We start from the raw sequence: 24,566 nt of genomic DNA on the forward strand, positions 1-24,566 counted from the left end.
TAATAAGGACTCCCTTCTCTTTTGCTTAGAAATCTTGCGTATGTAACATCTGTGAGGAAGACTCTGGATGTTCGTCTGACGGTGATTATGGCTCACCAATGTCGATATTATCCCCGAAATCAACAGGAAAAGGTACAAAAATTAAACCATCTAAGTCAAAATCAGTGCCACAGGACACAGATTGTAAGGCTCTTGTAAAATCCAAGCCGAAGCGCAAAAAAATAGTCCAAAGAAGGTCGCCTTCAAGATCACCAATAAGGGCAATTGAGTGTCCTAAGGCCAAACAAATAAACGACGATGATGGTGTTTGGTGAGTTACTTCAAGTAGAAATAGCTTCATTTTTGTTCTAACAGAACCCCTTAAAATAGGTTCGAGTGCAATTTACCCTTTCGTGTGAATATTCCTTTTCCCATAAATATTCGAAATCTATTTGATTTGCAGTCATTTCAAAACAATGCCATTGTTCCGGCAAGAAATTGTGGAAATCCATTTTGCTTGACAATGCGCAACTCTATGCCAGTTCCTGTTCATCCCACATCCGCCAAGAAAGGACTTAGGCGATTTAAGGCACATCCCAGTCCCTGTTTCTGCGAGACATGCACTCAAACTGGCGAGGAAGAATGCGAACTACTTCGCTGCCTGTACGATATCAAAAATCAACTTGCAGCCAAATCCACAGAATGTCGTTGTTTTGCCGAGAAGTCCACATATGTTAGGGCTCCTGACAAGGAAGGGTCAATAAGATTGAAAGAAAAGCCAGCGAAAGTATCAAAAGTATCATCTGCAATCAGTAACGAAACATTCGTATCAAATGTTTGCCTAAGGGAACTACGGACTCCGACATGTAAGTCCAAGAAAACTGAAAAGAAACCTAAGAAACTCCCGCAAATTACATCAACAACCAGTCTCAAAAGAAATAATTCCTCCAAGACCAATGAAACCGAAAAAAAACCTAAGAAAACCCAACCAGTTACAAGTGACAATGCGTGTTCGTCAATGTGTTCCCTTAACAAAGTACCAAAAGCAACTGCTAAGACCAAGATGGCAGAGCAAAAGCCTGAAAAAACCAAGTCAATTGCATCGATAACAAGTTCCTCACGTTGTGTTTCCCTTACAGAAGTACAGAAACCACCTATTAAAACCCATAAATCGGTAGAGAAATCTATAAAACCCAAATTAATTACATCCACAGAACGATTAACTAAGAAGTGTTCATCGAAATGTTCTCAAGAAGTGGAAAAAAGTTCTCAAGATAAACTAGAACAGAAAGATGATAAAGGACCACATATTAAAAAGCCAATAATAGTTACTAAACCAAGGGAGACAGTGGAATCAATAAATGTTAAAGACACCGAGAAGAATCGTGAATCACTTAAGCCTGAATGTAAGGTAGAAATAAATCAGATCAAACCGGAGGTCGAGAATAATATATCTTTGCAAATTCAAAGGGAGCGTGAATGGATTGATCCGAATCCATCCATTACTTGGACGGTGCCTCGGGTTTTTCCCAATGAATTTGCCAAATGTCTAAGATCACAGTACCAGCCACGTTGTATGTATCGCGGTTGTAAGGCAAGGAATCCTCTTATGTATCAGGCTCTACAATATCCTGGTCATTGCTCACAACAATTTTGGCCAAACTGCCAGAGAAACCCCTATCTTATGAATAATACCGTGTATCAAAGCGTAAGCTTACCAACAGCAACATGTGCAACAAGTAATCCATGTAAGCCACTTGTTGAAGAAAAGAAATTTGAGAAAATCGAGCCAGTTAGAAAGATATCCGTCTGTTTTTGTCCCAGCCCCCAGGTCTTTCCTGAATGTACTGCTTCAATCACACAAGGATCCCAGTGCCAGCCAAATTGTGTGTACCAAAGAGGGACTCCTGAACATAAGTCTACAATGACACAAGGGACACAATGCCAGCCAATTTGTATGTACCAAAAAGGGACTCCTGAATATAAATCTACAATGACACAAGGATCACAATGCCCGTCTAATGGTATGTACCAAAGAGAGACCCCTGAACGTAACTGTACAATGACACAGGGATCACAATGCCCATCTAATGGTATGTACCAAAGAGGGACTCCTGAACGTAACTCTACAATGACACAAGGATCACAGTGCCAGTCTTATGGTATGTGCCAAAGAGGGACTCATGGATATAAGTCAACAATGACACAAGGAACACAGTGCCCGTCTAATAGAACTCCTGAATATAAGTCTATAATGATTCAAGGACCACAGTGCCGGTTTAATGGTATGTACCAAAGAGAGGCTCTTGAACGTAACTCTACAGTGACACAAGGATCGCATTGCCAGTCTAGTTGTATGTACCCAAGGTGGACTCCTGGATATTGCTATCAACGCTGTGGGCCAAACTGGCAGACACAGAAGCCGGCCATTCCAATAACCTCTTCATCGGAATATAATAAAAGAGCCCTATTAAAAAAATCATTATGTAGAAATGCTTCTCCAAAAGAAAGTAGTATAATATGCCCATGCAGTCCAGGAGTTCAAGGTAATAATTCCGTGAATTGCAAGCCTTCAGCAAAGTCCACGTGCTTCAAAATCTGCCCATCTCAACCGAAAATATGTAACAGGACTGGACATACCAACAGTGGATATGTTGAATGTGTATCATGGAATAGATCAAATACGGCATCATCATGTTGTAGAAAAGCACAAAATGTACCCAGTGACCGCATAAGCTCTGGTGGCGAAACTACCAGGATTAATTCAAATTTTGATAGCATTTCTCAAGAATTAAGTTCAGTCAGCCAAATTGCCCAAGAATATTATTTTCCTTTGGACGATAAGAAGCAACGGTCTATCAAATCATTAAATCTTCAAGAGAAGGCCAATGTTTCAAAAAATATAACTGCTAATATTATTCCTGGTCAAGTCGATCGCTGCCAGGAAGATAGGAGTCACGAGAAAGTCCTAGAAATTAATAAAGAAGTGTGTTGTTCTGAAAAACCAACAGGTGAAACACAAATTAAGTGTAATATATCTTATAATCAGGATAAGTCTAGAAATGACATATCTGAAGACCAGATTATAGTAAGCTTCACGAATCAGAGTTTTAGCGTAGACTCTGAGGAATTTAATAGAACTGATTCAGAGGAAAAGCCACAATTGTCCCAAAAACGACCAAATTATATCAAAACGAATGATAATTTGACATTACAATATTCAGAAAGAACGTTTTCTAATGAATATACAAGATCGATTAGAACAAACCAAGTAGAGGATATCGATGAATACCAAAGTACAAGTTCGGAAAGATTACATCTAAGTCAAGTTTCTGAAAATAAGACAAATATTCCCTGCAATAGTATAGAAAGGAATCCAGAATCAATTCAATACACCAGACATGAAAGTGGTATGACTAAGCGATTAAATAATAGTGATAAACAAGCAGAAAATTGTCAAAAGTCTCCGACGATTAATACAAATAAAAAGCAGAGATCCCGCTCAGCACCAGGATGTTGCGGTGCTTCGTTGGATGGAAATAACGAAAATAAATCTGAAACACCAGTCATATATCGACAGTGCTTCTCACTAAGAAATCAAATCCCCAAAAAGTTTTACAACTTAACAAAAGGCTCTGATAACAATCAAGATGAAAGCTGCAATACCAAAATGGAACAAGCAGGGCAGTTACCCACAGAAAGGACTCGAGAAAATTCTAAACCGGAAGACAAGGGCACATGTAAGTGTCCGGATTATAGTATAAAGGCTAATATGAGGAAAGCCAAGCAGATAGGTGAAAAGGGGTGCTGCATTCCAAGACAAGACCAAAAGAGAACCTCTAACGCACCAGGAAATATGCCAGTGCATCAAAACATACCGTCTAGAAGGTAGGTCAAAGACTAACATTTACTACATATTAACATTGACTGGTCTGTAGTCCTAGAAATGTGGAACGTCATAAAGCTGATTATCAGGATTCAAGGTAAGATATCCCTTCCAAGAGATTATAATTTGTTTTAATAGACAATAGTTAATTTATTAATTGTATATATATTTAGTTTTAGGACCAAGCCACCTATGCCTAGCTCCAAAAAATATAAAATGGAATCAGATGAAACATATCAGGTTTCAGAGATGAGACGTCAAACAAGAGAGCCTCCATTCCAAGAGCGTTCATCGTCATCGTATCTTCAGAGCACAGGATGTCAGCGAACGGGGAATCAAAAACACAAAGACATACCCAAATCGAAGATCTCGAAGCCTCAGACCAGCACCGATTTTAGTCTATCGGAGGAGGAAGATCATCCTTCTTCTCTATCACATACACGTAAGGACCAAAACTATTGTCAAAGTAATCAAAGGGATATATCATATAAAAAAGAATCTAAGATAAAAACAAGGCTAAGGAAGTCATGTTCCCAAGACTCTCTTAGTCAATCAGAGGACGGATATTATTCAAGAACTTGCAAATGTCTGCCCAAAACATACCATGACACTCCTTATAGTACATCAGCTTCTTCAAGTCCGTATAGTCCTTCTACAAAATCGAGTATATCGGTTGAAAGTAGAGAAAAGTCGAGCAGAAGTGTTTCCTATAATTACAAACCTAAAGAAAATCGAAAGGTATATCCGGGATATCGGAATAAACCATGCTGTGTTCATGGAAATAATTCTGAACTTATTAAAGAAAATTCCGAATCTGAATCAGAAGAGAGCTTACTTCTAACATCGACGGAAGAATCTGAAGACTGTAGATGTAAGCCAAACAATTCCCATAGCAAGTCCATCCAATCGGGAAGAACGACAGATGTGGAGATCCTGGAGACCCTCACACTGCTGCAACCCCCACACCTTCGCAGCACTGAAAGTACGAGAATTTTTAATTCTAAAATATGCTCTGAAGACACCGTACTTCTTGAGATACGGACCACCTGCAAAAAGGATAGTCTACTCCAGACCTGCGCCCGACCGCCTTGTAAGTTCCGTCGTGAACATAAGGCAGAGATTCCTCCAACTGCTGTACCAGTGCAGTCACCAAATTACTACCCACGGAATGGGAACTTTTTCGAAGAAACGTACCTTATAGATCCGAGAGATCATTGGAACACTATCAGATCACAGGCTGTGCCGCCAGCTCTTTATTGTCAGCAGCAGCTTCAAATGCAGAACCTGGATCCCCGTTATCCTGCTTATCATCCCCAACAAGTAAAAGAGGCAATAGAAGCCCTGCCCCTTGGGTTCTACGATCAAACCATTCATCAGTACAACATTATTCGAATGGACTCGAACTTTCGGCCGCCAACTCTTGGACCAGAAATTATTCAGGCTGTACAAGCATTTCCCCAATCCCATTGCGGATGCCCACCCTGTCCATATCGCAATCCAATGCAACAGCAAATCATGAGACCCGTTCGGGATTTCACTCGTCCCTTCATACAGCCGCAAAATCTAATCCAACACCAACTTCCAATGAGACCTACCCAATTTTGTTCTCAGCAGCCTCGATAATTGGAATTCAATGTTAGTATATAAATAGAAAACGAATCATTTATTACAAAAATATTAAAAAAATTTAATGTTTGTACATAGCAGAGACATATAAAATGAATATGTTCTTGATCAGTGGCACTAGCCGAATCGATTTAGTCATGTGCTGTGCTAGCTACGTGCTTGTATATGATTGTAGGAATTTTGAAAGCACATATTCAATCCTTTGCAATGTAATTTAAGAAAATGTTCAAAATGGAAGCATAATAGTCAAGTAGAAATTTGTTTAATAATTAAGAATTCATTTAAAAGATTTTTCTTGATTTACTTTAAACTCCAACCCACAAACTTCAAAATGATTTTATTTGAATTCATAATATATCGCAATTCCGCCAAATGTAAAGATGTGAAAAAAACGCAAATCGATAACAAGCGATAACAATAGTTTCGATGACTATCGCCGCGGTTTTATCCACCTCTAAGCGCTGTACAAAAACAACGTTTGTTTATATGATTAATTTTTACCTTACACACTCAAACGAATATAAATGTAGCCAATAATACGAAAACAATAGGCAACATTGATAAGATAAGATAACTCGCAACAGTCCCAATGTCTTTCGCTTACACTCTAATGCACAAATAGCGCGGTGCGAATGGTTCGAATTTGTTCATGGAAATAACGCCAAGAATTTGTCAGTAAACAATGGCAACTCACGCCGAGAAGGAGTTCTACCATTTGGTACGTATGTACATCTGCCACTTAATAGCCAAGAAGGAAATCCGTAGAAGCTGATACTCACACAATCAGCGTTCTTTGATATGCGGGTGTCGGGTGTCGCCACACGTAAATGTTTATACACATACAGACACTCGCCGAGTCCGAGTATATAAACATTTGCATAAACATTCACTTAAAGCCACAAGTCAGCCTTGAACCAGATCTAATAGAGGGAGCTCTCTAAAAACTGCACAATAATGGGAAATTTCTCCTGTGTGAATGTGAATAATGAATGGCGGTGGTGACCCAGAAAACCAGCATAGAAACTGCATCGAATGCTGAATGCTAGCAACCTTTGCAACGACCTACTTTCAGGCTACCAAATTTCATGTTAACCGGCTGCAAGTTATGTATAATAATCAGATTAGCCAGTTCTTTGTTACCAGCCAGATAACATTTAGCATTTCGAGTGATTCATCCACCCAAAGAATGTATATCTTGAGATAATAACATATCATTATAGATAATTTAGAGCAATCACATCACAATTTGTATGCAATCGGAATTGAAACATTCAATTACCATCAGTAACTTTTAATCTGAAGCTTAAACTTTCAAATTAATTGAAAATTCAAGCAAAATGTTTAGGGAGTGAATCATTCATTTCAGCATAACTACATTGCTATAGTTTCATTATCTGGCTTTTTGAGTCACACACTTTTGCTTAATTTTTGGAATGTTCATTTTCAGTCTCTAATAAGCATTTGAAATATTTTATATATAGAACGTCAGCGTAAATAAAGCTCTAAATGGCTTGGAGGCACCGCTCAAAACCAAACATGCCCGATCTATTATTATTATGATCCACAAGACCAAGGAGGCGAAGTCCTTCTGGATGATGATCTCGCGGCAGCCCTTAATGCAGAACCGATTCACCGCCTGGAAGTTTTCCCATCTCCTGCACAAGGTCCTGCGAGAGGCGCACGAAAGCGCCATAAGGCACTCCCAGACTCACAAGAAAATGATCCTCGAGGTGGGCAAAATGTGGGGACTGCTCCAGGATGACATCGGATGCTGCATACAGGCGTACAGCAAGCTGCTGGCCACCAAGCTGAATTTCCACGACAAAAATCGAATGTTTCCCGGATCCTTGAACATTTCCTTTACCGAACTCTTTGTGGCTGTTGACCGGGACTTGAACTATTGGTAAAAGGCAACCAAAATCGATGTGGATTTCAAATTCATTGAAATGGTTTTGAAAAAGTATACAAAATGAATCGATTAAATTGCTTTTTTAAACCAAAAACAATTCATGGCATACTTGTTGAGACCTATTTAACAGATTCGATATCGATATTTCTGTAAATATTCAATGAGCTGTCTAACGAAATTCTCTTAATTACAGCTTCCAATTGTGCGTGGAAATTTTCGATTACTTGGAGGATATCATTGCCCTACAGCAGACCATATTTTCGTCTATGGAAAAGTACCGAATGTCCTCGATGACACCTCAAGGACAGTGCAGACTTGCCCCCATAGTCTGCCTTATTCAGGACTCCAATGCACTATACGATATGAGCGTTCGTTTAATGTTCAAATTGCACGACGGCATACCTTACGATGTGGTTTCAGGCCACAGAGATCGGTTCTATGGGCTGTTCCTGAAGCTGAAGTCTTTCTACAATAATGTTCGGCCGCTTCAGTACTTTAAGGACTTAATCACAGTACCAGAGTTGCCGGACACAAGTCCAAACTTCAAGTCGCAAAACGATTTCAGCAGTTATGTACCGCCAGTTGTACACGTTCCGCAAGAGCCCGATCCGGTTGTGGAGGATCTGGTCGACACTAACAACCACGAAGCGGAGGCCTTCAGTCAGGCCCAGCAGCAGTTGACCATGTTGGAGGGTATAATAAGTGAGAAGGAGGCTGGCATTCAGGAGCTCTCCTACAAATTGGTGGCCCTGCAAAAGAACTTTGATGATCTGCAGCAGAGCTACAGGCGGGATGTGGAGGATTTGCAGCAGAACAACACTATTCTCTCCAATGATCTGGTATTAGCGAGAGAAATGTGTGCCACCTTTCGGATGCAAAACGATGATCTGGAGTTGCAACTTAACCAAAATCCAATTCTTATGCGTAAGTTTGTATAACTATATATATATATATATATTTAGTAATTAATAATAAAACTATTTTTTTTTTAGAGAAAGCCATGGAGGAAGAGGAGAAGCACAAGTTATCCTCGGAGAAATTCAACAAGCTAAAAACACTCTACACCAAAATTCGAGATGAACACATTCAGTTATTAAGAGAGGTCAGTAGATTACATTTTTCCCTAATCTACTCTATTAATAGTTACCTTCAATTGCAGCAAAGTGAGTCCAATAAATCTTTAAACAAAGAGAAGCAAGTGAGCTCACAGCTTTTGCTGGAAACAAAGGAACTTACCAACGAAATATCCAAGATTAAAGGAAGTGTGGAGGAAAAAGATAAGGCCAACCTAGCTCTGCAGAAACAAATTGAAGAGCACAGGGAGAAGATAACGCAGCTGGAAACAATCAAAAACGAAATCGAGGAGAAGTACGATGATGTTGTTAAAGAGAAACAGATGCAAGCATTAGATATGAATTCCACTTCCGAGAATTTAAGGTTGAATTTCCTTAAAATTGAGGAACTCACTGGAGCTCTCACGGAAACCAAGGAAAAACTATCGGAAGCAGAAAGCCAAATAAACACCAAGAGCAACGAAATTGAGAATCATTTAAAAGCCTTTGAGGCAGAGAAGGCCTTGCTCGTGACCAAAATCGAGCAACTAAATGTGGAGCATAGGACCAACCATGAAGCTCAAAATGTGCAATTGCAGCAAACTAAAAACAGCTTGGATGAAAGGGAAAAGGAATTCAGTGAAACAAGAGAAAAGCTTGCAGCCGCCGAAAGCCAAATAAGCGCCAAGAATGTTGAACTTGAAAGCAATTTGAAGTCTTTTGAAGCGGAAAAGGTCTTGCTCTTGTCGAAAATCGATCAGTTGAATCTGGAACACAAATCCCATCAAGAGGTACAAAATGCACAATTGCAGCAAACTATGAACAACTTGGAGTTAAAGGAAACAGCTTTGCAGGTAAATACCATTAATAAATATATATCATAGGGAAATATAATTAATTTATTCTCTCTTTAACAGGAATCCCAGGAATCTGTGAAAAAACTTAGCCAAGACAATACATTCATGACTCAACGCAGTGAGGATTTGCAAAGCAAACTTACAGCTGTTGAGGAAAAACTCTCTCAGGCAACACAACAAATTGCTTCCGTAACTACTTCATATCAAACTTGTAGCACAGACCTAAGCGAACTTAGGAAATTGGTCATCAAAACATTAAGGGAAATCTGCAATTCAAAGTTAAATAGCTCGGAACAACAGCCCTTGGATGCGGTGCCCGCTATTATTAGTGAAATGGAATCCCTGCTTATTAAATTCAATAATCCCACGGCTAAAGATTATGTTTCAACAACGGAAGGCATTCACGATGTCATGTACTTGGGCTACGTATTTATAAAGCTATACGATCAATGCGATGTTATTTACAAAACAACAACGGCTATTGAGACGGGCCAAGGTAAGTTTCTTAAAAGTTTGTATAAACATTATAATAAATATTAAAATGTATGCACTTTTGCAGAGATTTTCATGAAGACTTCATTGGTCTGCTCAGATGTGTGTCAGTTGTTCGAATATTTGCTTAATAACGAAACGAAGGATGGTCAAAAAATTATAACCGATGCGCAAGCGAAGCTGACAGATATTCGAAAGTTAATAGAGAAAATAAAGGCCACGTTCGAACAGAAAATCGACTTGGACAAGTTACTCGAAATAGAGCTGCGTGAGATGGATGCAGCCATCGATGATGCTGCCACCAAGATCACCGACTTGCTGGCCAAGGCTCGGGAGAAGGACAATCAGACAAATCTGGAGGTCAACGGAAAGATTGTTGACTCTTGTACGACATTAATGGAATGCGTCAAGGCTTTGATCCAGAAATCACGTCTTCTTCAACACGAAATTGTGGCGTCTCAAAAGGGTGAGTTACAAATAACTAGAAACCGGAAAACAACCAAAAATATATATATATAATATATTAATCATTTTAGGAAATGCAAGTGCCAATGAATTTTATAGACGAAACAGTCAGTGGTCAGATGGCTTGATTTCCGCCTCAAAGAGCGTGGCCAAGGCGGCCAACTATCTTGTAGAGGCTGCCAACAAGGCCATCGAAAGTGAGTCTGGGAAAAACTTTGAGCTCATTGTGGCCGCCCAAGAAATTGCTGCCTGCACAACCCAAATGGTTATAGCCAGCAAGGTCAAGGCCGAACGCCATAGCCAAAAGCTCTCCGACTTGACCAAGGCCTCGAGAAGCGTTACCCAAGCAACGGGCACCCTGGTGGCCACCGTTAAAGATTGTAACGCGCAGCTGGAGCAGCAAAGCGAGCTCGAGCTGGCTAAGCTAACGCCATCGCAAATTAAAACAATGGAAATGGAAATCCATGTCAAAGTACTCGAAACCGAGCAAGCGCTCCAAACGCAGCGGCAAAAGCTGGCGTCGTTTAGGAGAGAGCACTACAAAAATGCCGAGTATTAAATAAACTATCTATATATATATATGTTATCTATAAACGTTACTAACCTTAAAAACATTCTTATTTTACAAATGCCCATCATGACAACCTTTATATACACATATACAGCGGTTATTTTATCTGAAAAGGCCTCCTTACGATTCCATTTTGATCGCCTTTTGATCCTCGGTTTTTATTGAACCAATAAATTGTTTCAAGATTCCTTATATTAAACTGTTTATATTGCACACTGTACATCGGAATTAAAGTAACACCTATTGCCAAAGAAAATAAATTGTTAAAAGTTTTTTTTGTCAAAAAGGTTTATTTGTATTATCACGAACCGGATTATTGCATTTTATAAAACGGCATGTTCACGTTCATCAAAGACACTTTTAGCGTAGTTTATCTAAAAGAAACAATATGGATATATGTGATAGTTGTTTGTCGCAAATTGTAAGCGTAAATAAAGATACATAATGCTAAAGAAAATAGGATATTTCTATTCTTTTTATACACATAAAAAGTATTATTGTTTTTTAAGCTTTGTGAAAAAGACTTTCTAAACTGTGCAAGTGTATATAAACTTCGGCTTACCGAAGAAAGTTGCCTTTCTTGTTTATTAAAAAGTTAATTATTTGACTAACTAAATAAAAACCCCGCATCTATAAGGGGTTTTATCCTTACAACTGTCAAAAAAATTTTAATTTAAGAAATGTTTACTCTCCCCTTTCTGTTGGATTCTTTTCCATTCTGTCAATGAATCAATATATATATATATATATAAGAAATACTTCATAAATATTCAAAACTTGTACTTACACATCTCGATGCCGCCTCAGCGCATTCTTCCGACCGACATCGTATCCTTGGTCTCGTTATTTTCGGTAGATTTGTAGATATCTCGATGTAGTGGCACGCGGCCGACGTCGCCCTACTGCTCGTCGATGGCGTTGTGCCCACGTTCGTGACCAGAGGATGGCACGAGAGTATCTCGCAGAGATGACACTCAAGCATAATGGTTGGGTTGCCGTCGACTAATGAAAAAATTCGTACAAATTCGGTGGAAACTAACAGCCGCAGTCTCGCCTCCTTATCACTCCACAGATTCGCCTCGTAGGATATAATCTTTTCCGAAAAGTTCTTGTGATTGATAAGGTATAGATACTGTTGTCCTTTGCTTTGCCGGTTGGAATACAAGGGTAGAAGCCCGCCAGGAGCACCGGTCACACATCTGGGCAGTCTCTTTCGATCCGGAGTGTTTTTCTGAGTATCTCGACTCGTTTCTCTTACCGCACTGGCCGTTTCTGAGGCCAAGTCGAGCACTCCTATTATCGGTTTCGTCACTGTGCCAACCAATCCCTTGCCCAGGCCACTAAGGAAGCCAGGAACGCCACCATCGTAAGCTCCATCGTAGGTGTGCCTCACAATACTCGTTACGCCGCCCAGCAATCCAAATCCGAGACCCTTCAGACCCGCTGCCAGGTGTCCGCCGGACGTGTTAGACTGCAGTTCCAGTATCCGTTGCCGGGTCTCATTGTCGTGGTCATTTAGCACCACTTTTCCCAGGCTATCCGATAGGGTTTCCGTGAGCTTTGCTGTGGAATTGGAAATGCCATGCGTCACGTTCTTCACTAGACTCTTGACGGATCCCTCGAAAATCAGTCCAGATACGCCCTCGGAAAGATCGTTGGCGAAACCGAGAGGATTTCCCAGAAAATCCACACTTCCCAATATCGCAGCCGCATGCCACTTGACTTGATTAATGTAGTGCTTTTTCATTTCCTTCAGATATACGTCCAATGTTTCGAAATGTAACCTATCCGAATATCTATCCAACTCAATGAGGGCGTCTTCGAATTTAATAAGAGTGAGTCCGAGGGTTTTTTTCGTTTCATGCAGCTCAACGGGTAACTTGGAGGAAGTGAAGGCGGAAAGTCGTACCTGAAAGAAACATTTGTATCCAAATTTCGACTGAGAAGGTTCAATCAAAAATATTTACCTGCGTAGCTCCAATACTTAAATTTTCAAAGTAGTATCTCTTCATATCCTGCAGAATTGGCTGCTTGTCCTCAAAGTTTTCAAATTGATATTGCACACTAAGATTCTGCCTGTTGATTTTTCCATAGCCCAGAAACGAAGCCACTTTCAGTATGAGCTTCTCATCTAAGTTTGCGGTGCATGGCTTTAAGTCCAGGGTTAAGTACTTGAAAATAATGGCGTTCTTATTGGGGCACGGCAACATTTTCAGCTTGAGAACAACAGCGTTTTTGTGTTGATCGTGATCCGAGGATGAGGTTTGCGTATGCAAGGCTACTTGACTGACAGCGTCCAGCAACTGGTTATCGATTTGGATGTAGGAGATATTCAAATCCAAGGAATTCTCCAATGCACCTTGTGATATATCGCAGTGTATGTGATCGAGGCTGATAAACATGATTTCCTCGCAAGGCTTTCGGGTTATTATGGAAATGCCTATGCCTTTCACGAGTTCAACATTGATCTGGAATTAATAAATAACATATATTATATATATGATATAGAAAACTGTGTATATTACTCACCAGATATTCGTGCATGATCGATATCTTTCCCTTATCCGTAATTTGTCTATTGTTGAGGGAGGCGTGCATCCAGAGTAAATCGGGAGTGAGGAATACTGAATTTTGTTTAATTTTAATATCACATATTTCTATTGTAGAAATGGGGCCATCCATTCTCGTCGACAGTTCCAATTGACCGGAGCCTGGCCTCAGCTTTTGAGCTACAATGTGCTGGCCAATCGGTATGGATTGTTGATTGGTTGAATTACACTCTGTCCGACCCACATATGCTTCACAGTTGGGTCTCAAGCCAGTCTCATACCGGGACTGAAATGTTAGTAGTTAGATAACAATTGAATATAAATTATAAGTTCGTTTATTCTTACCTGAACGCACATGTTGGCATGACACATTAGCCGGCCGTTTTCAAACCTCCATGTCTGAGTGGTAACCCTTTGCTTATTGGGTGTTCGAACAACTAATGTTGTAAACTCCATGGGATTTGGGGGCTTCTCCAGGTCTAGTACCAAACGCACTGCATTGGCATCATTTGATTGTATCGGTGGTGTGGATCCCTCGTGCTCAAGCTGACCGTTTGAGTTCATGAGCCATAGCTGAGAACGATCCCCCGAGTTCTTTTCCATAATCACAACTTTACGGCCGCGAACTCCCAACACCAAATGTCTGTGCGGGCTGTTTTCCTCCTCACTGGTCGATCGCTCAAATGTCCCGTGAAATGCTATGTAAATGAAGTTGGTGTACGTCAGCGTCTTCTTTATGTTGTTCACGTTATTGATGGGAAATTCGATCATGTTGCCACCAGGTGCCTCCATAAGAAGGGCCTGCAATCCCAAGGGATCGTCCAAGACGTACGACAAGGATGATTGCGGACGAACTGGCGTACTCCAAACTGGCTTGGAACGCAGCTGCGAGAAATTGATGACTACCTCTGAGCAATTATCAATTCGAATCGGTGGCGGTAGTGTCCGAGCGTCGGTAAACAGCAGGATAAATGTTGCATCCTTGGAGATGATTTCCAGTCGCAGAAAGAACATTTCTCCCCACTCGTTTCGCACATTGATGTACAAACTTTGTACATCATCATTAATGGGAATTCCCTTCGACCAGCAGCAACACTCTACATCCGGAATGCGTACGCAAATAAACTGCTCCTGATCCCAGTTTGGCCAATGAAAGGCAAAGTTGCAATCGATCGGCGCTGAAATGATCTTACGCGGGTCCGGGCGATCCTGAAATACAATTATAATTAAAATTTATGGATAATTTGTGGTACTAACTGACTTACATAGTTGACAATGTCACACAGTTGCATAAACTCCAGTCGGTAACCACTTCGGTTGTGCAAATGGAATCTGGGAGAGAGCGTCACAAAAGTGGTGCTGGCATACAGACCCCGTCCACGCCTCACACTGATCCCGATCGCATAGCTACCCTTGGTGTTCTCAGCTCGCAGTTCCCGGTGAGTTAGGTCCTTGTGCGTACTGAAACTTTTGCACCACTGGAAGAAGTATAAGTTAAAATGATAGTTAAAAAGTATAGTTAAATAGTAGAATTACCGTGTTATTCAAGCCGAAGGCTTTCCCTAGTCGCAACTCTAACGCCGGCGATCCTTCCTGGTCGGAAAACGAGAACATTAATGGCGCCACTTGTCGAGCTGTTTCGTGCTCCTCAAACTGTCCTGCCGCCGTGTTACTAGTTCCCTCTTGCTTGTAAATCAGCGGAAGTCCCGTCTTGTTGATGATCCAAACCGGAGCACTGATGTAAATCTCCATACCTTTGCCCTTGACAAATTGAATGGAGATGCGAAGGTGCAGCTCCCGTTTCTTGATGTCAAACAACTTCAGTTTTGTTTCCACCACACCCGTGTGACTCATGGGCACTTTGAGTTGTCCAGAGAGCTGAAAGTTGTCCAGCGTGATGCTCAGGTTCAAAGGCTGATAGATGTTCACATTGTAGATGTTGGCACTCTCCGATGAGTTTATCCTGCCGGTGGCATGCTCATGAATCTTAAACATCAAGTCGCAGCAGAGCATATTGTTGATCTTCAGGGGAGGCAACAAGGTGATGAGATGGCCCGGCAACGTCTGCTCCTTCACGTGATATATAATTCTGCTAATATTGACCAGTGTGTACAATATACTCTTGTTTTGATCGTAGCTCACGAGCAACTGCCGGGTGTTGTCCTTGCCGCAGAGCTTCCACAAGAGTTCCTCGTTGCTGAAGCCCGTCTCCTCGTAGGACTCGCTCTCACTATGCGTACTGTGCGCTACATGCAACGATGCATCGATGAATTTCAGCGGTAGGGATAGCTCATCGTTGGCCTTCACTACACTGATGGCCGTTAGTCCGTCACTCTGCGTGCTCTTCAGCGACATCTTGAGGAATACATTCCGATCCAACTTGTTGGCTATGAACAGCGAGGACTTAACCTTGATCAGCTTCTGAGCTGATCCAATCAGGGATATGTCAAAGACTATCCTGCTCTTCGTCGAATACTGTGTGTCCAGATTGGTGGTGCGGAAGAACATGCCCACCTTGTCTATGGAAATCGGTCCTATCAGAGTCCAGCCGTGGATTTGCACGAAAATCTGATGCAAATTCAATTGGTGGGAGTGGACGTGCCGCAGCTTACTCTTTTGGCTAAAGTCGAATGTCTTCGTCTCGTTGGGCTGCACTGAATTCCAGTTCTTGATCAGCTCGAACTGCTGCAAATCCGAACAGGTTAAGTCCCCAAGGGGAGCATAGATCGGCTTGAAGAGCAATGGTGTTCCTGTGAGGTTTTGCAGGGCGAAGGGAATGAATGGAGAACGTTGCCTGAAGTTCTTGGCTCCGTTATCATTGAAATCGTTTGTCCAATTCTTCAGAACCATGTGAAAGAGTTCAATAAAGGTGGAGGTGACATTTAGCTTAAGCATTTGTTTGCTGGACACTCCAATTTCGAAGCGCTTCTTGTTCTCGTTCAGGTGACCCTTGGTGTACTTCCATTTCACGTTCGACTCCCATGTCTCAGCCACTGGCTCCCAGCCGCTAAGCCGACGATTGTAATAGTTGACAGCGGCCTCCGTGTCTATGTTGCCTAGGCTAAAGTGCTGGACATTCGACACCTTGGGATTGGGATCCTTGGTCTTAAACGTGTAGTTTAAAAGGAACTTCGAGAGAGAAACCTCCAGCAGCGGCACATCAGCGTCCATGCAATCGTCAATGATGAACACCGATATGAGATTGGCGTCCACCACAGCGGTCTTCATTTCCAGGGCGGGATTTCGATAGGTGGTCTGCTTCTGCTGCGATAGCCAAAGAGCCGCATCGTTAATCCGCCAACTGTTGACCTGCATAGCGTATAGGCAGTCGGACAGCTCGAAGCCCATCGCTACCAGGGGGGCCACCTTCTCCAGGTCCGAGTCGGCCTTCGATATGACATTTTTCGACCGCGATGTCTGCGTCGGCAACAGCCGCACCATTCGCGAGAACAGCTTTACATCCACATATGACAGACGAATATTCAGTGGTTTTTGAATGAGAATGTTGAGGCAATTGCTCCGCAGCTCTATGTTCAATGTAAAGGGATCGATTATGGACAGAGCGCTCTCCTCCTCGGCGTCCAAAGTGCAGGAGAATATTTCCAGGTGATTTATGTCCAGGGATAGGGGCACCAAACTACTGTTTGGTTTATAACAAATAACCGTCGTGCTCTTCAAAATAATAGCATTCGAGTCCAGGCGACTGCATTCCTCGGCCAATATTATTTCGGAATCGGTTATGTTAACCACATACTCTGTGGAAGCGGTATTCTCGATCTGCTGCTTCTGCGATACTTGACTATTAACCACTGTGGGTGGTGCAGGTGAATCCTCCTGGAGGTACGACTTCAACTGATCGAGGAAGGTGATGAGTGCAAAAACTCGCATGTTATTGAGCATTATCGTGTACTTGCTGAAGTTCGCCTTCTTACGGCAGTGGATTTCCACCTGCACAGAGTTCTCGATTCTCGCCTCCTTCTTCGATGGTTCCAGGATGTTCTTGAACATGTTCTCATTGCCCGCCCCAGACTCCACCTTCCGTTCGTCAACAATCAGTATGTTGCTAGATATCAAGTCGATGTCCTGTGAGCCATCGCTAAACAGGTCTATTTCCAGCGTCGACTTTAGGAAGTGGATGCAGGCAAGGGGTTCTATGACAGCACTCTGCGACGTGTTCAGGGCCAGCAACAGAGACACGTCTTCAAGCAGGATACGAATCGAAATTAGAATAGAAATCGTTCTGGAAGGCACCTCGATCTTCTTTTGAATAAGACTGATGGTCGAGAGTCGCTCAATGGAGGTGCAGCTATTGTTGTGGTAATTCATGTAAATGTCGTCCGTTTGCTCGCCAATATTATTGTTTAAAAAGCTCCGGATTAACTTGTATTGCTGAATATTAACCATGCCATTCAGCTTTGAAAAGGTTCCTTGAACACTTATATCTGGACACACGCGGTTGCCTTCCGCCGACAGATTTCGCTCTAGTTGCAGATGTAGAAAGCACGATTCGTTGAAGAATGGTTGACCCAGTCTCAGAAAGTTCATGTCAGCAATTACGATTCGATTCTTCTCCTGCTCACCCTTCACCTTCATCGAGCTCCTTTCGCCGGAGAATAGGTTTATGTTGACCAGGTCGATGCGCATAACGTCCAAGATTTCATTTGGATCGGGAGGTGCAGTCATTTTGCTTATAATACTCTCATCGGTGGCCAAGTGGAAGCTGTTCTTTAGGGAAAACTGTCCAAGGTAAGCGATTATTACCTCGTTTCTGTTGTAGCAAGCAGGGAGAACAATAACGGGGGAGTCCGCTTGAATTACAAGCTTCATTTTCGATGGACGCATATTTTGCTCACTGCCACTTTGTTTCTTTAGCTTTCTTATCACAGGCTGTAAAGAAACATTAAACGGTTTAAAATGTATTTAACTTCTTTAAGATTTCTCAAACTTACCGTTTGCAATTGCAGCAGATCTTTAACAAATACATGCAATTCAGTAGAAAATCTTTTAGTGTGAATATAATGCACTGCAGCCATGTTAATTCGCAGCGTTGAGTCGGTGTCCAAGGTTTTTAGTGCCTCCAAATCCACCAGTTTTCTGTAAAGTAAAGATAATTAATTAATTAGTAATGAGACAGTTTACTCACTTAGTTTACTTACTTTTTATAAACGAAATTAAGCGCTTCTGTTCCACTTGTTAAAAACTTTTGCTTGTAAATATTCCCGTACTTGGTTAGATCGTAAACAGACACAGATCCCAGGCAGCCCTCAACTATCTTCGATCTGTGATCCTGAAGAATCACAAACACAGCATTGGACACATTTACTCTGGAGAGAAGGGACTCGTTCCGTATCAGGGTAAAGTTAAAACTTCTGATGGACACTTTCAATCTGCTGCAGAGCGCGTCAATATCTTATACAATAAATAATAATACAAATTAAATACAGATTTTGAAACAAGATATCTGAACTTACGCGTCTCTACCAGTTTCTTCTCTTCTGTGTAGCTTTGATTTAAGTTATCGGCGGAAACCAAGCCGAAAAAGTCGAATATCGTATACCAGCGCTCCACACAAATGGCCAAGTTCAAGCAATTAAATTGAACCGAACTTGACTTCTCCAGTTTACTGTCTTGAGCAGACCGCCCTGTATGGGATTTATAGGTCACCAAGGTTTGGCTTTCCTTGGGCTGTTTCCCCAACTCCTTTTTACTGCTTCTGCAGAACGTTGACGGTTTCCTCTCGCCGCTAAAGTTCTTCAGCTGCATATAATCGTAGAAGCAGGAAGGCACGGAACTAGATCGCGATATCAAGGAATTAAAGGAGCTCGGTAGGTCGGGACAGGAGGACGAGGTCAGTTCGTTTTTCTTGCTACTCTTTTCGAGGTCTATCGAAGTAACCATATTTCTAAACGGTGAAGTAAAATCCGACTTCAGATCTTCCATTAAGACCGACTTTAGCATTACTTCCACATCCTTGTCGTGGCCCCTGGCGATGTGCTTTACGTTAAAGTCTTTGAATGTCAAATTGATCAGATCGTTGTGGTATTCATTTTGCAGGTTTATTTGGAATACCGGCACCGAGAACTGTATAATCGTGCTGATAATGTGCTCGTCATCGATACTAGAAGTTGGTTCACTATCTCCATTTTGATCAAGGTCTTCAGGATCGCTTGTTAATCCATTGGAAAAGTTCGTTGCGTATTGAATGCACTCTAAGAGTAACTCGTATTGCTTTCGGTTAAGTGATACTTTCAAAGCCTCAACCATACTTCCTTTTATCTGTGGAGTTATAATAAAAATTAGGGAATTAAGAAGAGAGTTTTGCAAAGCAATTTAAAGGGTTTAAAAATGTTCAAAACGATTTTGAAATCAAAAAACATAGAAATAAACATAATACGAACCGTTATACTATTTAATTGCTTTTCCTGTCCATTATCTTCACTATATCCCGCATAAATGGGTAGTGTGATTGCTGTGTCATGCAATATGGGAATTGCATCCTTATTTTTCGCTGGATGAACATTAAAACTGTAATCGCGTTCGTCAATATTCAATGAATAAACATATGTGTTCTTGATTTCTATCGTATACGATTCATTATAGTCGTCCGAGTCGCTCTGCTTAGAGACGGCATTTGTGCAACTAATTTTACCCAAATTTGCTATTAAAACATTTGTACTTGTGTTGGAAATTGGTAGAATAATTATTGGACTGCTTATTATTATATCAAGCCTGGAAAAGAAAATAAATATTGAGTAATGTTTACTTTTGTAAAGACATATATTTAGCTTACCAATTATCCTGGCGATTGCGCTGTGGATGAACTGGTCCTGTTTGCTCGACTGCTCTTACTTGTTGCACAAATTCCTTAGCCATATCGGTGGCTTTATTACCTATCGAGGTAGCAAATTCGCTGCAAATAGAATGGAAATAAATAAGGCGTGGGTTAAACAATTAAAAACTATTATTTAGCTCACCGCAAACTCCTTTTAAAGTATGTTATACAAGCATTTACATCCCTCAAAAACCTGGGACAATGAGTATAAGAAGCTGAGGCCATTCGCATTTGAAAAGTGCAAGTAGTTTTGTCACTCCAATGACTTTGAAAGCTTATTGCATCGCTGTCATCATCGTTTTTCGCGTCGTTGTAATTATTAGAGTAGATTTCATTTGAAAGTTGACTCAGAACCGTTTGCTTGTTGGTGTCGGATGCCCTCAGGATTGTGTCTCGGCCCACAGAAAGAATTCGTGGGTGGCAAAAGGCTTCTGGAGTTATATCGATCACTTGTATTCCACCGAGAGAGCCAAAAATGGACAGATCCGATTGAAATGATGCATTGATCTTGGCTTCCGTTAATGTCACCGTTCCCACTTTTCGGCCAATATTAAATTTGTCGCGTTTGATCGTATACAACAATAGGATATTTAAGCGAAAGAAGTCGAAAAATATCTCATTATGCGTTTTCTGATCAACTTGATCATCATCCAAGTCTTCTTTCGGTACTTCTTCGAGCAGCGATTGTTTTCTGAGCTCTTCGGTATCACTTGAGAAAATATTCTGTGTCAAAAACGTTCGTTTTGCAAAGTTTAAAATTTCCAGAATCGTGTCCTGATTGGCTAAAATAGACTTTTATTTTTGTGGATTTGATTAAATAATAGTTTATACACACCTATAATATCCAAGCTATTGAAAGCAATGTTGGTTGTGTGTAGTTGTGCCGAATTGTTTTGATTTGGCGGCACAATTTTAATGTCAATAGAAATAAGAGCCTGAGAGTCCTCATCCTCGCAGAATTCCGCAGACTTGTCCCCTAGAAAGATGCATAAATAATTAAAATATTATTTATAAAAATGTTCTTTACTTACCCATTTTAATATTTTGAACTGCTTTTGTAATCATGTGCGGACTAGTAGCTCTATCGAAAAAATTTGGTGATCCAGGTGAGGTTGGCGAAACAACTGCACTATGCTTAAGGCTGCCAGATAAACTATCCATTCTGAATAAGTTAAAGTAAATTGAAAATAGATAATTATTAAAGGTTAATTGAACAATTACATTTCTGGTGAGGCTTACCCGACATGCCGGTGACTGGCCACCAATAGTTCAAAATCCGGACCGAAGGACTGTATGGCATCCACCAAGAGTAGTCCGTGAACTGACATCGAAATATTAGTTTCGTTTGATTCTTTGGTCAAACCAGCGCGTGCTCCAATAATTTGCAGTTCAGCAATACTTCGATCCGTTGACTGCATTTCTATCACAAGTTGGTCCATCACGAACTCAATGACCACTCGACTGCGATCATCCTCGGCCAGGTTCTTGATTCGTTCGCTTGCGTATATGGTATTTCCTCCTCTGTAGATATTCTCCATTTCCTTTGAGGCCTTTATGATGGGTCTCATGATGTTGCAGCAATTGTTGATGAGCTCCTCGTTGCCGTGAATCAATATCGTGGGGCAGGTGCCAAATAGCATGAACGAAGGGTACTCTGGGTCCACGGTGAATATGTTCCTCTGCTCGAGGGTTAAGTTGATATTGAACTTATCAATGAGGTGAAAATTCGATGAGGTTTTCAGGCAAGCCTGCCATCTCTCCTCGTATTTGCAGACCAGAACTTGCAGATTGGTGAAATTGATAAGATACTTATCATAAATCTTATTATGCAGAACGTATTCCAGCTGAACATTCTTGTTTAGAAACCCCTCCTCTAGCTTGGAATTTTCAAGTAGTGTCGGAGAGTCTGAGCCACTTTTCTCCGATGCCGGGGGCGTTGAGCACGGCGTTAGGTAGGTTTCATCATCATCGCTTGCATTATTATCCGTCACAGCCGATTCTATCACAGGTATCGTTCGCTTAACCTCCATTTTCCTCATTTCCAGCTTACCAAAGTCCAGCAAAACCATCAATGAGTTACTAACTTTGTAGTTTTCCAGGAAAATTATACGCGGAGCAAAGATTTCTATTTCAAACATCCAAGTCTTTCGATTTACCTGCGAAAAGTACAAAATTAGTATAGAATCAGAAACTGTATTTAAGAGCTACTCACCTCATTGCCACTGAACATTTGATTCCAATTCTTCATAAAGTCTGTCTTCTTCTCGACGCGATCGCGTGGCGTATATATCTCGGGGCTTGAGTCGGCCAGAAAATCCAAGAGCCACTGTATCGCGTCCTCGTTATATATAAGATCTAAGCCCTTTGATTTAATATTAAGTTGAAACCGTAAGTGGTTACAATTTTCGTATTGTAGCTGAAACAGAATATCCTCCTCGAGTGGGGCACTCTTTGCTATTTGGTTGGCATTCCCTGTCTGCGGCTTAATTAAATAATTGTGCATGGTTTCCAGGCTGGTTTTATCTATCAAATAGATCTCATGCAATGACACGCCCACCGTGTAGGACGTTAATTGCGGGCTCAATTGGAGGTAAGCGGAAAAGTTATTAAATTGCATTTCCATGGACTTGCTCCGCTCATCGCTTAGCTTCTCATCCGTCTGCAGGATGACCAGGCCCTTCAGCAGTTTGATGGAGAAGTGTCCGAAGACAGCATCGCTCTTGAGGTCTGAAGAATTCTGAAGGGAGTTTTCCAGAGCCACCAAAATATCATCTTCCAAGTGTTTTAGCGACTCATCTTGCTCGCCATTAGGAGTGCTAGGGCTGTTGGCATACCAGCCCATCCAATTTGGAAACCAATGGAACAGCATATTCTTCCCCTTGACGTCCTGCGACTCGAAAGAGAAGCCTTTGGTGAAGACCTTCTCAAAGCTTATTCTCCTCATAATGGTCAGGTCTGAGATCTTCCTGTCGCTCTCGATGTACGCTTTAAACTCTTTGTCGTCGCTGGACAGATTCTCATTAGGATTTAGGATGATCGTCTTGTAGAGCAGCATGTAGCGAAGGTTTTCCTTGAGCGTGGACCACTTTTCCTCATTGCGTTTGAAGTCAAAGCCATGACAGGCGACGGCATATTGCCACCATTGGCTCGGACTAAACGCCACGCTGCAATTGGGTCGCCTTAGCCTGTACTGCCGCACCTCCCGCACGTGGCGAACTTCCGAGAGCTTATCTAACATTTGCACTCGCTGGACTTTGGATATGTCTATCACTACTTCGGGCACCAGGAGCTCGCATGAGACCCTGGGCTTGTCTTTGGTACGTATCACCTGTTGGCACTTGTCGCGCTTCCATCGAGCTGTTGCACAAATGGGCTTTATAATAAAGTTATGCGGCCGCAGCTCGCAGGTGGAGTGCATCTTCTCGAGGATCTCCTGGTTTGAGTACGACTGACACTTGATGTCATCGTGAAGCAGATCCCAGTACACGGAGAGCTCCTTGAGCTCCACCAGCTTGTAATTCATCTCGCTGTTGTTCATCTTGTAGGACCCATTGGTCCAATCACAGTCGCAGCTCTGGGCGGTCAGGGATCCGATCCTGATACCCGTGCATATCTTGCTCTTGCCGGTGTCCACAATGTCCTCGAACCGAAAGTGAACGTCGGATATTTTGAGTTCGATGTTGTCGATGATGTTGGTGGCCATGTTGGTGCCGTACTTAAGCCAGTTGTTGTATGAGGAAAAGTAGTAGGACTCCATTTGCTTGCCCTTCTCCGAACGCCAGCCAGCCTCGGCCGTGTCCAGCACGGCCAACTTGTATTCCAGGTCTTGCTGCTTCTCCTTTCCATAGTCCCAGTTGTCCAGGTTCTTTGGGCAAATGATGCAGAATAGTCCCTCGATTGAAATACACCAGGGCGAGGTCCGAAACTGGCGGACCGGGATCTGCAGCTTGATTTTGCGAATGCTGCCGGCAGTGACTTCCACCGGCAGATTAAACGAGCGGAGGGCATCCTTACGTATGGGTATATTCTCGAGCTCGACCTCGCCTAGGTGGGGAAAAATATAGTAAGTACGTGTATTTGATTCGAAATAAAGATAAACAATTATATCACTATAAAAGAATTACCCGACAGCAGCGCCACCGAAAGTTGGGCCGAGTTCAGATTCTCCAGATATTTGCCAAGATATGTATTCAACACCCATGTTATGAGGTCTCGTAACATGCTTGAGTTTATTTACCAACGACGCTAATCCTATTTGTAATATTTTTTGTTTTTATCAACTTTCCACCGAGATCACAACTGTAAACATATGATTGGGGACTATTTACACGTCTGCAACATAAAATGG

At 41.7% G+C, this 24,566-nt stretch overlaps 2 protein-coding genes across 5 annotated transcripts; one reads left to right on the plus strand and one right to left on the minus strand.

The window, feature by feature from the left end:
• Positions 1–33: 33 nt before the first annotated feature.
• LOC110177469 (huntingtin-interacting protein 1-like) lies at positions 34–11,294 on the plus strand. 3 transcript variants are annotated; one of them, XM_086834436.1, is made up of 8 exons: positions 5,368–5,500; positions 6,973–7,394; positions 7,594–8,324; positions 8,393–8,502; positions 8,560–9,306; positions 9,370–9,805; positions 9,869–10,267; positions 10,338–11,294. In XM_086834436.1, the coding sequence occupies exons 2-8, from the start codon at positions 7,048–7,050 to the stop codon at positions 10,823–10,825; spliced, it is 3,258 nt and encodes a 1,085-aa protein (XP_086690562.1). In that variant the 5' UTR covers positions 5,368–5,500; positions 6,973–7,047; the 3' UTR covers positions 10,826–11,294. The 3 variants fall into 3 exon arrangements, with proteins under 3 accessions (XP_020799867.2, XP_086690562.1, XP_020799868.2); XM_020944209.2 differs by lacking the exon at positions 5,368–5,500 and adding an exon at positions 5,905–6,209; XM_020944208.2 differs by lacking the exons at positions 7,594–8,324; positions 8,393–8,502; positions 8,560–9,306; ... (1 more) ...; positions 9,869–10,267; positions 10,338–11,294 and adding exons at positions 34–310; positions 370–3,867; positions 3,918–3,962 and having other exon boundaries at positions 4,039–5,500; positions 6,973–7,113.
• On the minus strand, positions 10,938–24,559 carry Vps13D (vacuolar protein sorting 13D). 2 transcript variants are annotated; one of them, XM_020944207.2, is made up of 19 exons: positions 24,343–24,559; positions 22,431–24,262; positions 21,458–22,374; positions 21,250–21,380; positions 21,054–21,194; positions 20,361–21,000; positions 20,177–20,296; positions 19,785–20,115; positions 18,858–19,662; positions 18,543–18,795; positions 18,336–18,480; positions 14,923–18,273; positions 14,652–14,864; positions 13,732–14,595; positions 13,367–13,672; positions 12,805–13,305; positions 11,625–12,746; positions 11,147–11,211; positions 10,938–11,077 (listed from the first exon to the last, which is right to left on the minus strand). In XM_020944207.2, the coding sequence occupies exons 1-18, from the start codon at positions 24,437–24,439 to the stop codon at positions 11,161–11,163; spliced, it is 11,820 nt and encodes a 3,939-aa protein (XP_020799866.2). In that variant the 5' UTR covers positions 24,440–24,559; the 3' UTR covers positions 10,938–11,077; positions 11,147–11,160. The 2 variants fall into 2 exon arrangements, with proteins under 2 accessions (XP_020799866.2, XP_020799865.2); XM_020944206.2 differs by lacking the exon at positions 10,938–11,077 and having other exon boundaries at positions 11,108–11,211.
• Positions 24,560–24,566: the final 7 nt, after the last annotated feature.

This window comes from Drosophila serrata, unplaced genomic scaffold (genome assembly GCF_035046125.1).
Source record: "Drosophila serrata isolate PLE 108 unplaced genomic scaffold, ASM3504612v1 contig_272, whole genome shotgun sequence".
In the NCBI taxonomy this organism is placed as follows: Eukaryota; Metazoa; Arthropoda; class Insecta; order Diptera; family Drosophilidae; genus Drosophila; species Drosophila serrata.